General features: G+C 34.9%; 1 protein-coding gene across 3 annotated transcripts in view; it reads left to right on the top strand.

Moving 5' to 3' along the window:
* Positions 1–13541, top strand: part of loxl4 (lysyl oxidase-like 4) — a 58374-nt gene that overhangs the window by 29430 nt on the left and 15403 nt on the right. For all 3 annotated transcript variants that reach the window (XM_087279698.1, XM_087279697.1, XM_087279696.1), the window contains exons 8-10: positions 7176–7330; positions 10206–10373; positions 12358–12520. In XM_087279698.1, coding sequence (XP_087135824.1) covers positions 7176–7330; positions 10206–10373; positions 12358–12520 — 486 coding nt within the window. The remainder of the gene's footprint in view (positions 1–7175; positions 7331–10205; positions 10374–12357; positions 12521–13541) is intronic.

Genomic DNA, 13541 nt, shown 5'->3' with positions numbered 1-13541 from the left:
CAAATAGACAAATTGTCCTGCCGAATATAAAGCACTTGGGTTATGAATATGAATCAAATTAAAGTCGGAGGGTTTTACAGTTTACAGTTCATAGTCATTCTATACCGAAAAAAATGCAGGGTTCCTCACGATTCATATATGTTGTTCTAACACAAATCCTTACCTTAACAAATTGAAGTGGATTGAACCAAAAAAATTTGTTGTACCAAAAAATCTCAAGAATTTTGTGGTAATCTCAAGTATTTTCGAAGAAAGCACGCAACAAAATATTTTTCTGAGTGTAACATGCATGAAGAAAAGAGAAAGAGAGCAATGTAATATTATCAAGTATTTAATTATCAAGTTGTAAATGATCAAGAATATAATATAATAGAATTATTTAATTGAAACTTTACTGAGCAATATATGACAACTGTTTTATGGGGGAATGTTTAACAACCAACGGTACTATCCAAATAATAATAATAATAATTTATATACTGTACGTACAGTCATGGCCAAAATTGTTATTTCTCCCAGAAATGTATTGCATTAACATGTTCCCTTTATTCCTATATATATATATATATATATATATATATATATATATATATATATATATATATATATATATATATATATATATATATATATATATATATATATATATATATATATATATATATATATATATATATATATTTTTTTTTCTAAAAGCACAAAACTAAAGTTTTCTCAGACTGTATACTAAACTAATTATACAATTGATAACCAAAAAAAAATAAAATAAAATAAAAAATAAATAAATAAATATATAAATAAAGAAACTATAAAAAAAAAAAAAAAAAAAAAACTGTCCATGCCAAAGTAAAAACATTGGGAAAATAAGAATAAAACTGTCCATGATTTAGAAGTGTTCCATAAGATTAGGCCTCAGATTTTTTGTTTTGTTTTTGCAATGGTTACAATGGTTTGCTCTGTAGACTTTTTAAAATATAGCTTAAAGGGGATAATAATTTTGACCTTAAAATGGTTCTTAAAAAACTTAAACTGCTTTTAATCTAGCTGAAATAAAAACAAATAAGAATTTCTCCAGAAGGAAAAATATTATCAGACATACTGTGAACATTTCCTTGCTCTTCTAAACATCATTTGGAAAATATTTAAAAAAGAAAAAAAAATCAAAGGGGGTTTAATAATTTCAACTGTATAAAGCTCATTCTTTCAAGCTTAAGAGCAGCGATCATTTCAGTGAGCTGTTTATGCAACTTAATTAAAGTGAAAAGTACACATGGAAATTAAAGTAGACTTAAAATCCATCAAGATTGTCTTTTTAGCCACCACCACCACCAAACAAAATAGACACTTGCTAAAAATGTGTCAAATATCCTATAGTGCTAGATTTTTTCCCCCCTCAGAATTTACAGTTTTGGAATGTGGCTAGTATCTAGTTTAAGGTTTGAGTGTTTAATTAATAAGGACTAGCATACAATAAACAAAAAGTTTGTGATAAATAAATACTATTATGCTTGGGATAATAGCTTATTTTACCAGTTTTTTGGCCAATATATCAGTGCATCAAAAGGTTTTACAATTTTAAATATGTTAGGCATGCAAATAAGAGTTAATGTATGTATATTTTCAAAATCAAAAATACTTCAATATGATTATTTCCCTAGAACTTTCTTCGTTTTACGATGATTAGTACTATACTCCATTATTACTGATTTGAGTAAAATGTTCATTTGTTTAATCTACTAATAAATTGTCCGCAAAATATCAAAGACGGATTCTTTTACAGCATTTATCTGCTGAAAATGAAAACAGGCAATAAAATATTCCATGTTTTCAGACATTACAAAACATACAGTCACGCAGTTTCAGAATTATAAGGACCGATGGGTTAAAAAAAGTCTGTCATTGTGGCTGTATCTACATTCCATTCCTGTATCCACATTCGTTCAGATATAGTTTTCCACTTTGATCATGATTGGGAGTATGATTGCTGTACGAGAATGCAGATCTTTTAAAGTCCTATTCTTCATAAAGCAATACATTATGTTGAAGCATCTCTAAGCATGACCTCCCAGTCAGATAAAAGTAAAACTATATCTCTACATGACTTCATGTCTTGAGATTGGTTTAAATGCTGTATCAGCTGGTTTTACTTCATTCAGATACTGTAAACGATGAAAGATTTCAACTCGCGTGCACCCTCAATGACCCAGGCAAAATGTTTAAGAACATTTATTTATTTTTTTTTACCTCTGGGTTTAAACTTATGCTGACATTACACTTGGCTGAGAGACATATTTCTTATATAGCCATTTAATCTCCTCCTAAAATAGGGATTATAGTCACCCATGAAAGGAAACACCATTAATGCAGAATATATATGTTGTTTTATTTTTAGAGGGAAGAAAATGTCCATTTTCCATAAACCACGCTCTTGTGAAACCACTCTCTTTCCATCTGCCTCTTCTGGACTACTTTGCTTCTATTTTCCTTTTATTTATTTGCCTTTTTGTTCATATGCTGCTTTATAACTACTGAGATTTTAATTATTTCTGTTGTTATTATTTTACTTTTCAACAAGGATGCATTAATTAATCAAAATCACAGTACAAAACATTTATTATTTAAAATAATGCTGAAAAAAAATATTTTTGGCCACTAAATCAGAATATTATAATGAACTGTGAATGTTGAAAAAAGTGTTTTATATGCTATACCGCCCAAATCTGTAGAAACTGCAGAATTTATATGTATATAAAATTATTTATATATATATATATATATATATATATATATATATATATATATATATATATATATATATATATATATATATATATATATATCGTCTGTCTGTCTGTCTGTCTGTCTATCTATCTATCTCTATACACAACAGTTTGATGGCATAATCGTGCGTATACAATTCGTGTGTATACAATCATGTGTATACAAATCAACCATGGAGAGTCTTAAAAACCCTTTTGTAAGAGGAACTACTTTCCTCCACCATTCACATCTGCAGCTGACATCAGAACAGCAGAAACCGTTGCTAATTCACCAACATCACTCTAGAACAATTTAAACGATTCTCTTGCATAATGTCTAAAGTAATGACAAAACAGGTGATTTTTGCTGACATTTTAAGATTATAAGGCTGAACGATATGAAATGCCATCAGTCTAGAGACATTTCTCTGTTGCAGCCAGGATATCACAATAATTAACCCCTAAAAAGCCTAAAAATCCAAAGCAAAGCAAACACTACCTGCTTTTGTGGTTGAAATAGCACTACACAATACACTAGAGAGAGATCGACTTGTCACATATGACAAGTCACCTATCTGTTTTATAATGATTTATTTAGCTGTAGTTTGAAACTTATGTTGACTGCATTTTTCTCCCTCTAAGGACTTATTATGCAGTCTCTGTCGCCATGTCAACCATCACTTTCTTTGGTCTGCACAGACAGGTTGATGGCGGCTGATGCGCTGAATCTCTGAAATTATAAATATTTTAAAATAGGCAATATACTTATAAATAAACTGCATTGTTGTAATCTGCATTCTTGACTAAAAAAAGTTCCAAAAGTACATTATGTTGTCCAACAGCTGCAATATTTGTCAAACTGTAGAGTGTCCTCTGCTTAATGCTGTATGTGGGCCGAGTAATACCCAAAGGTGAAGGGCGAATAGGCTGTACGAGTGATGTTATTTCCAGAATATTGCACAGCTATAAGCCAATCAGATTCAAGAACCAGACAGAACTGTTGCATAAATAGATTTGTATATATGCTCTGGTTTCCCCCACAGTCCAAAGACATGCACTATAGGTAAATTGGATGAACTAAACTGGCCATAGTGAATGAGTGTGTGTGTATGGGTGTTTCCCAGTACTGGGTTGTGGCTGGAAGGGTATCCGCTGCATAAAACATATGCTGGAATAGTTGGTGGTTCATTCCACTGTGGTGACCCCTGGTAAATAACGAACTAAGCTAAATATAAATGAATGAATATACTTTTTTATTTTTATTTTACTATATTTTATTTAAGTTTATACTTAATTCATTACTATATATCTTGTTCGGTATTTTTTATGTATGTTAAACATAAAAATGCAGTAACTAAAACTGTGTAGTCACTAACGCTAAAGTTAAACCAATTGTGCCATTTAAGCTTAAATCATGACATTATTGTAAGTGCAGAAATATATCTTTTGTAGTCAGGCTTTGGGTTTTGCAATGACACTGACCTTTTACTTTCGGTCCCTAATCTTTGATTACTTCCTAAATTATATGTCATAGTCTCTGTGAGGGAACATTTCCATATTAACCTTTAGGGTTTTGGCCAATATCTAGTAGTTTGCTTCCCAGAAGCGTAGCCACATAGGTCACTTTGTTTGCTTTTGGGGTCCTTCAATTTTGCTTCAAAATTAAACAGCTGGCCATGACTTTGTTCTGTGGTCAAAATCAGTCTTTTTGATCAGTACAACCAAACTCAGCGCACTAACACATAATCACTGTTTTTCCACATGTCACGTTCTACTTCATTTACTCCGAATTTCCCCAGCATGTATTTCTGAGCTAGGGGAAATCTATATAATTACTCTTACGCTAATGCTCCTCTGGTATATTTATGCTGTGTAGTGCGTTTTGTATCTTTGTAAGATTCATATCTGCAGTTTTAGTACAGTGTTCACGCTGAGTTCTTATTTAGTGGCCACCTGAGGCTGAATCCACCAATGTTTTTACGTCACAGTAAACAAAAACGGAAATGAACCGTGGAATCTGATACACAGGCGAGCTTTTTATCTTCATAAAACTTCAAGCATGCGATGATATGATTTAACACAAACAATTGAACCCCCCTGAATCTGATCTCATGTGTGGCCCTGCATTGTGTGATAAGGATTTCTGCTTTCACACTAAACATCGTTTAGAACGTCTCAAAATAATAAAGCCATGGTTCTTTGTAAAAATAGGCTTGTAAGATGGCAAAGAATGATTTTCTTCCTCAGTATTTTTGTCTTGTTTTTAATGACAAATATGTGAACATTTTTAAAAGGATAGTTCATGCCCCCATTTAGGAAAACACATGCAATAACAAAAATGCCAGCAAATTATGAAAAGATCTTTATTATTTAATAGCACACGTGCTGCATATTCTCACAACGCAAACACATTTTTTAAAAACATGTTGCATTTTCTCACAACGCAAACAATTGACAAAAACGCGCTGCATTTTCTCACAACACTTACAAATAAAGCGTGACACTATGGAAATGTTTCAGGGGGACGTACACAGCTATTTGGGTTATGATTATTTAGGCTATTTAATTACGAAAGACAAGAGAAACAGGATGTTAAAATAAACAAACAAAAAACTCACCTTTTAAAGATCACCTACAACTTCACTGAGCAAAAGTCACGGCACAGCATCATCCATCACGTTTTTGGGTCCCCTTGAAACATTTCCATTGTGTTCCAATATTTTTGCAAGTGTTGGAAATTGCAGCGTGTTTTTGTAATTTGTTTGCACTGTGAGAAAAAGTAACGTTTCATTAATTTGTTATCTTTTAAAAATGTGTTTGCGTTGCACATTAACGCAATTAGCACATTAAGCTCTCTTGGCCACCGTATCTGCGGAAGGGTAAATACTGTTAAAAAAAAACACGTTAATTTTACGGTAAAAAAATCGACAGCTGTTGCCAGAACTTTACAGTAAAAAATATGGTAGCACCAGTGTTGGGCAGGAGCGTCGCTACAAGTAGTGACGCTACTAGCTAAACTACATTTCTCAGTAGTGTGGCGGTAGCATCGCTATTTTCTAAATCAAATAGCTTTTCTGTAGCGAAGCTATTATTTTAAGCAAGTAGCGCAGTAGTGTCCACACAAGCTACATGATCATCTTTTTTACAGTTCAGAACTGTCTTATTTAAATGTTTACATTGTATTATTTACAGTTCTTTACCATCTTTTTTTACAGCTCAGAACTGTGTAACTTATGGGTTTATGTTGTAATAATTACAGTTAAAACATTTTTAGCTGTTAAATTTACTTGCTTTTTAACTGTGAATTCTATGGTTATATCATGTTTTGTGGAATACGAATTTATTCTGAAGCATTTATACGGCATCTCACCAACTTACAGACATTTTTTTTACAGTAGACAGAGTGAATTTTCATTATCAGTGAACTATCCCTTTTAAGGGATTGTTAACCCAAAAATGTAAATGTACATATCATTTACTCTCAGTCAAGGGGTTTAATACCATAATGGGCTTCCTTTTTCAGCTGAACACAAAAAGAAGATATTTTGAAATATGTTAGAAACCTGCAACAATTGATTACAAAAATACTATGGAACTCAATGGTTAATGGTTTCAAAATATCTTCTTTTGTGTTAAACTCAAACAGGTTTGTGACGAGTGAGTAAATGATGACAGAGTTTTCAGTTTTTTGCTTAAGATTTAAGATTTTCAAAAAAATAAAATAAAAATAATAATAATAAATAAAAATAATTGAGTTTAACCTTAAAACAAGAATGAATATCTGCAGGTGTGGACAAAAAAAAAGTTTTCCCTTTAAATGAAGTTTATTTTTATGACGCCATGCCTATATATTTTTATTTTGATTCTAAAAATGCTGGGCTGTTTTAACAAAAAGTGGGAGAAAATATGAAATAATAATTTAAAATGTAACCCAATGACTCGCTTTTGTCCATATTTGGATTAAAACAGCCTATTTTCATTGATTCATTTCCATTTGACTTAATCCCTTATTTACCAGGGGTCGTCATTTATCCAGCATGTGTTTTACAAAGCCGCCACAACCTATTTTTTCAGAGATATTTGCACTGGCACACATAAATATACTAATATAGTAATATTTTCCCTATGTTTGTGGGCTTAATGAAGTATGACATTTATTATAAGGTAAACTAATATCCATCAATGGTAAACATACAGATCCTCCATAGATTTAAGAACAAGGGGTTAGACTGAGATGACAGCAGTTGCTGAAATTGCACTAGCAATGTTTGGTAAAGGGTCTCTGAGAAAGTATCCAGTGTTCTCTATGGCTTCAGGTCCTCAGACAGGCCAGGTATTTGTTATTTTGTTTTATATTTAAGACTTTTAACTTGTAAAGGCTCAGTGACATTTACAGTTTGTTTGTTTGTTCTGCAGGGACGGGACCGATCCACATGAACTCAGTGCGGTGCGCGGGCACAGAGCGCTCTATTTTAGATTGTTTCTTCCAGGACGTCCAGCCCTGGACCTTCAAACACAACCGGGACGCTTCTGTCAAGTGCTACGTTCCTAAGACGGGTGTGGAGAATACGGTGAGCAAAACTAACTCTGGTTACCCTCTGGTATGCTGTAATTCTAATAATGTTGTGAAAAATACACAGTCAAGTTGTAACAAAAACATATTTGTACATTTTAGAACTATTTCAATTAAAATGTATTTGCATTGTACTACAGGGCTGTTGAATGCTTGATTCCACATTACAGTTCAATATCACTACGCTGGATATTTCAGTTATTTCACAGCCTACAACTGTCTCAAAAATCCAAAAAAAAAAAAAAAAAAAGGATGTCACTTTTTTTTGGGATGACGTGTGAGAAACCAGCCTAACAAACAGAAGCTTTTAGGACAAAGACCTTAAAGATGTCTTGACATGTCTTGTATGTAGTAATGTGTATAAGGGAAGACATGTGGTATGTGTGTAAGTAACGCTGAAGTAGGTCCTGGTTTTGTTCACAGGGGTTCAGGTGATTGTGGAAGAGATTGGTTTTAAGTTGATCAGATTTACATCAAATCTGTTTTTGATGGCATTTACACCTGTCCTTTTCACGATCAGCTTGCTATCTGATCAGAAAATAACAAGGAACAAGCTGTAAACAGCCTCTTATGCTGATGATATATGGCAACTTTTTACTAATGTTATTGGGCAATATTACAGAGCAATGTTGCTCAGCTTTTTTTCTTAGAGAATGGGCAGCAATATTATATCTATATCCTATTGCCCTAATTAGTTGCCCTGCTCATTGACTGCATCATTTCAAGTGATGGGGAATAACGGCGCTATAAATAAACAGAGTTTTTAACGGCGATACTTTTTTCAGTAAGGAATAATTAAATAAATTACTGTTTCACCCGTTACAATGCTGTTACCATTACTGACAAAAAATGCATGTACTGTAATTGAGAACACTGAAGTGGTTTTCATATGAGCAGCATCCCTCTCAGTCATAGGACCTCTCTTTCTCTGGGGTGTGTGCGTGTGTGTCTTTGGGGCTTTGGTGGGACACAAAACCAACCAGTGATGATGATTGGTGTGTTTGTGAACATGATGACTTAGAGTTCTTTCCATTGTTCACACAAGCTCACGCACAGTCAGTCACACACACCAACAACCAGGAGTCAGAAAGATTGCAAATCCAACAAGTTCAATGGTAGCGTTTTCAAACTGGAAATAAAAACACTACTTTTCCCTTGTTGAGTTGAAAGGCAAGAACGTTCATGTATGCAACCTATGACAAGGAAAAAGGAGTCTCTATGCGTCGATGACAAGTAATTCTCACCTCACCTCATCACATGCCGCCATACAATTAATGGCTACGCAGGTGACAATGGGAGCTCTGCTACCAAAGGCGAAGATGAAGCCACGACGTCAAAGCAAATAAAACTTCATTTTTCTCCACCGCAAACACTTATTACTCAGACAGAATTAAACAATATATTATCTAGATATATAGTTTTCTTTGTCTCTTACATTGTCTCACAACAACATTAAAGTAGTGTAGATTAGTGAACAATGTTTTATATGTATGTCTCTACTTATAGTCTTTTGACAAATTAGATTATTTTAAAGTAACACAATCAGGGCCGGACTAACATAGGCCTCATGGTCTACAGAATAAGGGGGCCCTTGATTGGCTGAAGTATTAATTTGCGTTATGATGTGGAAAATGACTCTTTGCGTTATGCTTTCTCTCGTCGATAATGTGAAGTATTCCTTTCGGTTCGCTGCTGTTCAAAAACAGTGGCGCTGGTGCTAAACTGGGGCTCAAGAGTGGCTGTAGCCCAATCAGGACAGTCCCTTATTTTGGCGAGGCAGTGGCGCAGTAGGTAGTGCTGTCGCTCCACAGCAAGAAGGTCGCTGGGTCGCTGGTTCGAACCTCAGCTCAGTTGGCGTTTCTTTGTGGAGTTTGCATGTTCTCCCTGCCTTCGCGTGGGTTTCCTCTAGGTGCTCCGGTTTTCCCCACAGTCCAAAGACATGCGGTACAGGTGAATTGGGTAGGCTAAATTGTCGGTAGTGTATGAGTGTGTGTGCAAATGTGTGTGTGTGGATGTTTCCCAGAGATGGGTTGTGCCTGGAAGGGCATCCGCTGCGTAAAAACTTGCTGGATAAGTTGGTGGTTCATTCCGCTGTGGCGATCCCGGATTAATAAAGGGACTAAGCAGACAAGAAAATGAATGAATGAATGAATGAGTCCCTTATTTCGGGACTACTGTGAGAGCCATCCATTCAAAGGTAGGCTAACCAAACTCATAGTAGAGCAATAAATAAAATTCAAATAATGCACATGTAATAACAGAAGCTGGGCTAGGCGGAATCATACTGAATGGACTCATAACTGATGCACTATATATATATATATATATATATATATATATATATATATATATATATATACATACATCAAATCTAAAGGCCAACCTGTTATTTTTTTACCTCACAAAAGTGTGTGTGTGTGTGTGTGTGTGTGTATATATATATATATATATATATATATATATATATATATATATATATATATACACACACACACACACACACACACACACACACACACACACACACACACACACACACACACACACTTTTGTGAGGTAAAAAAATAAAAGGTTGGCCTTTAGATTTGATGTAGCCCCAGAGCCTAATATGTTCTTAATTCAGCCCTGAACACAGTAGTTACTCTCCCTGGTATTTAGTTACTTTCATAATATTGTAACTTAGTTATTTTTTGACAAAGACTAGTAACTATAACAAATTACTCTTTTTAACAGAACGTGCCCAAGACTGATAATTTCACAAAATTGCCCTGAAACGTTGCTCAAAATATTGCCCTGCATATCATCAGCATTTCATGTGTTTCAATGTTTTCATGGTCTGCGTCTCAAATGATCTGCGCGTGTTTGTGTTTCAGGTGCGTCTGGCGGGCGGCCGGGACCCAGCAGAGGGTCGCGTGGAAGTGCTCATGGAGGACGGCGGTCGAAAACATTGGGGGACGATCTGCAGTGAGAACTGGGGAATAAATGAAGCCATGGTGGTGTGCAGACAGCTGGGCTTTGGTTTCGCTGCTCGCGCCCATCAGGTGAGACAACTCAAGAATGTTGTGTTTTCCAGTAATATCGCTTTAAATGTGTCTCTTGTTTTGTTTGCTTTGGTCGCCTCGGTCTGAGTGCATTGAGAGCTTCCTGTGCAGGATATTTCTGGGCAACATTAGTGTTATACAGTAGTTGTTTTGTGGAGGTGAGGAGGTGGGACAGGGTGACGGTAAGCTGGGTATTTTGAGACAGAATGACAGGTACATTTGGTATGCAGACTGCACATATTTGAACTGTTGAGCTAGAGCTGAGAACGGGAATCAAGATTGTTGATATGTACATAGTCAATATCTGCAGTACTATGCTGTTATACAATGCTTGTCCAAATCTTATTTTACCCCAAAATCTCCATAAAACGTAATAATTGAATATTTATATCCACTCACCGGCCATTCATTGATTCACGTTTTATGACATGGCGCATTATCCTGCTGCAAGTAGCCATCAGAAGGTTTACAAAAGGGATGGACATGGTCAGCATCAATACTCAGGTAGGCTGTGGCATTGACGTGATGCTCAATTGGTACTGATGGGCCCAAAATGTGCCAAGAAATTTTCCCTCACACCATTACACCACCAGCACCAGCTTGAATCGTTGATACAGGCTGGATCCATGCTTTGTTGACACCAAAATCTGAACCTACCATCCAAATGTTGCTGAAGAAATTGAGACTCATCAGATCAGGCAACGTTTTTCCAATCTTCTATTGTCCAATTTTGGTGAGCCTGTGCGAATTGTAGCCTCAGTTTCCAGTTATTAGCTGACAGGAGAGGAGATGCTCCTCTGCATACCTCGGTTGTAACAAGTGGTTATTTGAGTTACTGTTGCCTTTCTATCAGCTGGAACCAGTCTGGCCCTTCACCTCTGGCTTCAACAAAGCATTTGCGCCTAAAGAACTGCCGCTCACTGGATATTTTCTCTTTTTCGGACCATTCTCTGTAAACTCTAGAGATGCTCGTGCGTGAAAATCCCAGTGGATCAGCAGTTTCTGAATTACTCAGATCAGCCCGTCTGGCACCAAAAACCATGCCACGTTCAAAGTCACTTATATCCCCTTTCCTCTCCATTCTAATGCTCGGTTTGAACCGCAGCACATCCTCTTGACCATGTCTACATGCCTAAATGCATTGAGTTGCTGCCATGTGATTGGCTGATTAAATATTTGCACTGACAAGCAGTTGGGCAAGTGTACCCAATAAAGTGTCCAGTGAGGGTATATATTATCAGGGCAGGACTGGGACAATAAAAAAAACCCCTGAAATATTAATATTATTACAGTTGTTGTTAAAAATATTTAAAAAAAATTTAGATATAGTATTTTCAAATTGATCTCAAATATAAATATTTTTTTGTAAGATTATAAATGTAAGTTGATTATGATCATTGATTACACCCCACCCCAAAAAAAGTAGTTAAAAATATTTAATACAGCTTTGCATAGTACAATGTTACAAAAGCGTTTATTCCAAATACACACGGATAGTTTGATCTTTCTGCTTATGAAAGTATCCTGAAAAAAACTGTTCAGCAGTTTTAAATATCAATGATAATACTATTAATAATATTATTATTAATAATAAATGGCAAAAATGAATATTTCTTAAACAGCAAATGAACATATTAGATTGATTTCTGAAGCATCGTGTGACACTTGAGACTGAAGTAATGATGCTGAAAACTCATCTTAAACCACTGAAATAAATTCACATTCATAAATCTATATTCAAATTAAAAGTTGTTTTTAAATAGTAAAATTATTGCACAATAATTTCTCATTTTGGTAAAATAAATGCAGCCTCATTAGGGAGCACAAGTCTGATCTAATATTTCAAAACACCATATTATAAATCACAATGTCATAACTATAAATAAACAAGCATGTCAGTTTACCATCATGTATTTCATTTTTAAATGAAGTATAGCATTTCATATAAAGACAAATAAGATGTGGCCTTTGAATGAATGTATAGGAAACATACTATTGGCAAGGAGACCCAGCGGCAGAGGAAGTGGTGTTGAGTGGCGCTCATTGTGTGGGAACAGAAATGTCAATCCAGCAGTGCCGTCGCAACAGTTATGTCCACTGTCCTCGAGGAGGCGGAGCCAAAGCAGCGGGCGTCACCTGTTCCGAGAGTAAGTAAATAAATATGTAGATGCATTAGTCCTGCCCACTTTTTCAGCAGTGCTTGTTCTGGAAGGATTTTTCCCATTAATGCATCCTTTTAAAGATTTTACTAATCGCAAATCGCATACTTATGTATTATTCTATACCATTTTGTAGCATAAATAGTGTAAGTAGTGTGTTCACACTGAAAACTCAAAAAATAATAAGTGCACTTTAATTACCAGGATAATGCACTTATTCCGCCGCTAAAATGGAGTGTGGAACGATGGACACTTAACGCACTCAACGATCACAGCTTTGCCCACATAGCAAAAGGGGTGGAGCTATCGGGTGCACATGTTGGATTACTTTATTTATTTTGGGTTGTAAAAGTGAAATTCTCCTACGAGAGTGATTATTTGCCTCCTGATGGTGAATGCAGTTATACTCATGGCAGATATTATTTGGTAGTTTGGTCATTTATTTCACTAAATTGGCAACCGTCAAACTTCATCTGGGAAACGGTTTTAATTTCAACTTAGTAAAAAACCATTAGTGTTCCATTTGAAGACGACACCATACATATACTATGCTGTTGAGTGTGTAAGTGCATAAGTACATAGTGCATACTGTATAGTGTGCCATTTGGGATGCAGCTAAACCTTGATTTGAAGCAAAGAGTTATATTAATTTTTTACAGAAAGATGAAGGTTCAATAATGTAGTTAACAACTTTAGTGAGAGAAAGAACTACAGTCTCATTAAGCATGGGAAATTATGGTAAAGTAACGTTAAAAAATGGTGGAAAAATATAAATCTATTAATTTTAAGTTGTTCGTTTTATCTATAGCAATGCTTTATTTGTTTTATTACTACTACTGATGTAACTTCTGATGACTTCTGGTGATTTCTTCAATATTTAAAATAAAATGTTGTCAGAGTTTGCATAAAACAGCAAAAAAGTGCCATGTTTTTCAAACATGTTAACTTTAATTTTTAGAACACAATAACAATTTTATAACTTCAGAAGAGTTATGAAGTCGATATTTAC

This window comes from Danio rerio, chromosome 13 (genome assembly GCF_052040795.2).
Source record: "Danio rerio strain M-AB ecotype USA chromosome 13, GRCz13ab, whole genome shotgun sequence".
Classification (NCBI taxonomy): Eukaryota; Metazoa; Chordata; class Actinopteri; order Cypriniformes; family Danionidae; genus Danio; species Danio rerio.
Note: the sequence above shows the minus strand (reverse complement) of the source record. Positions and strands in the feature narration are given on the sequence as shown.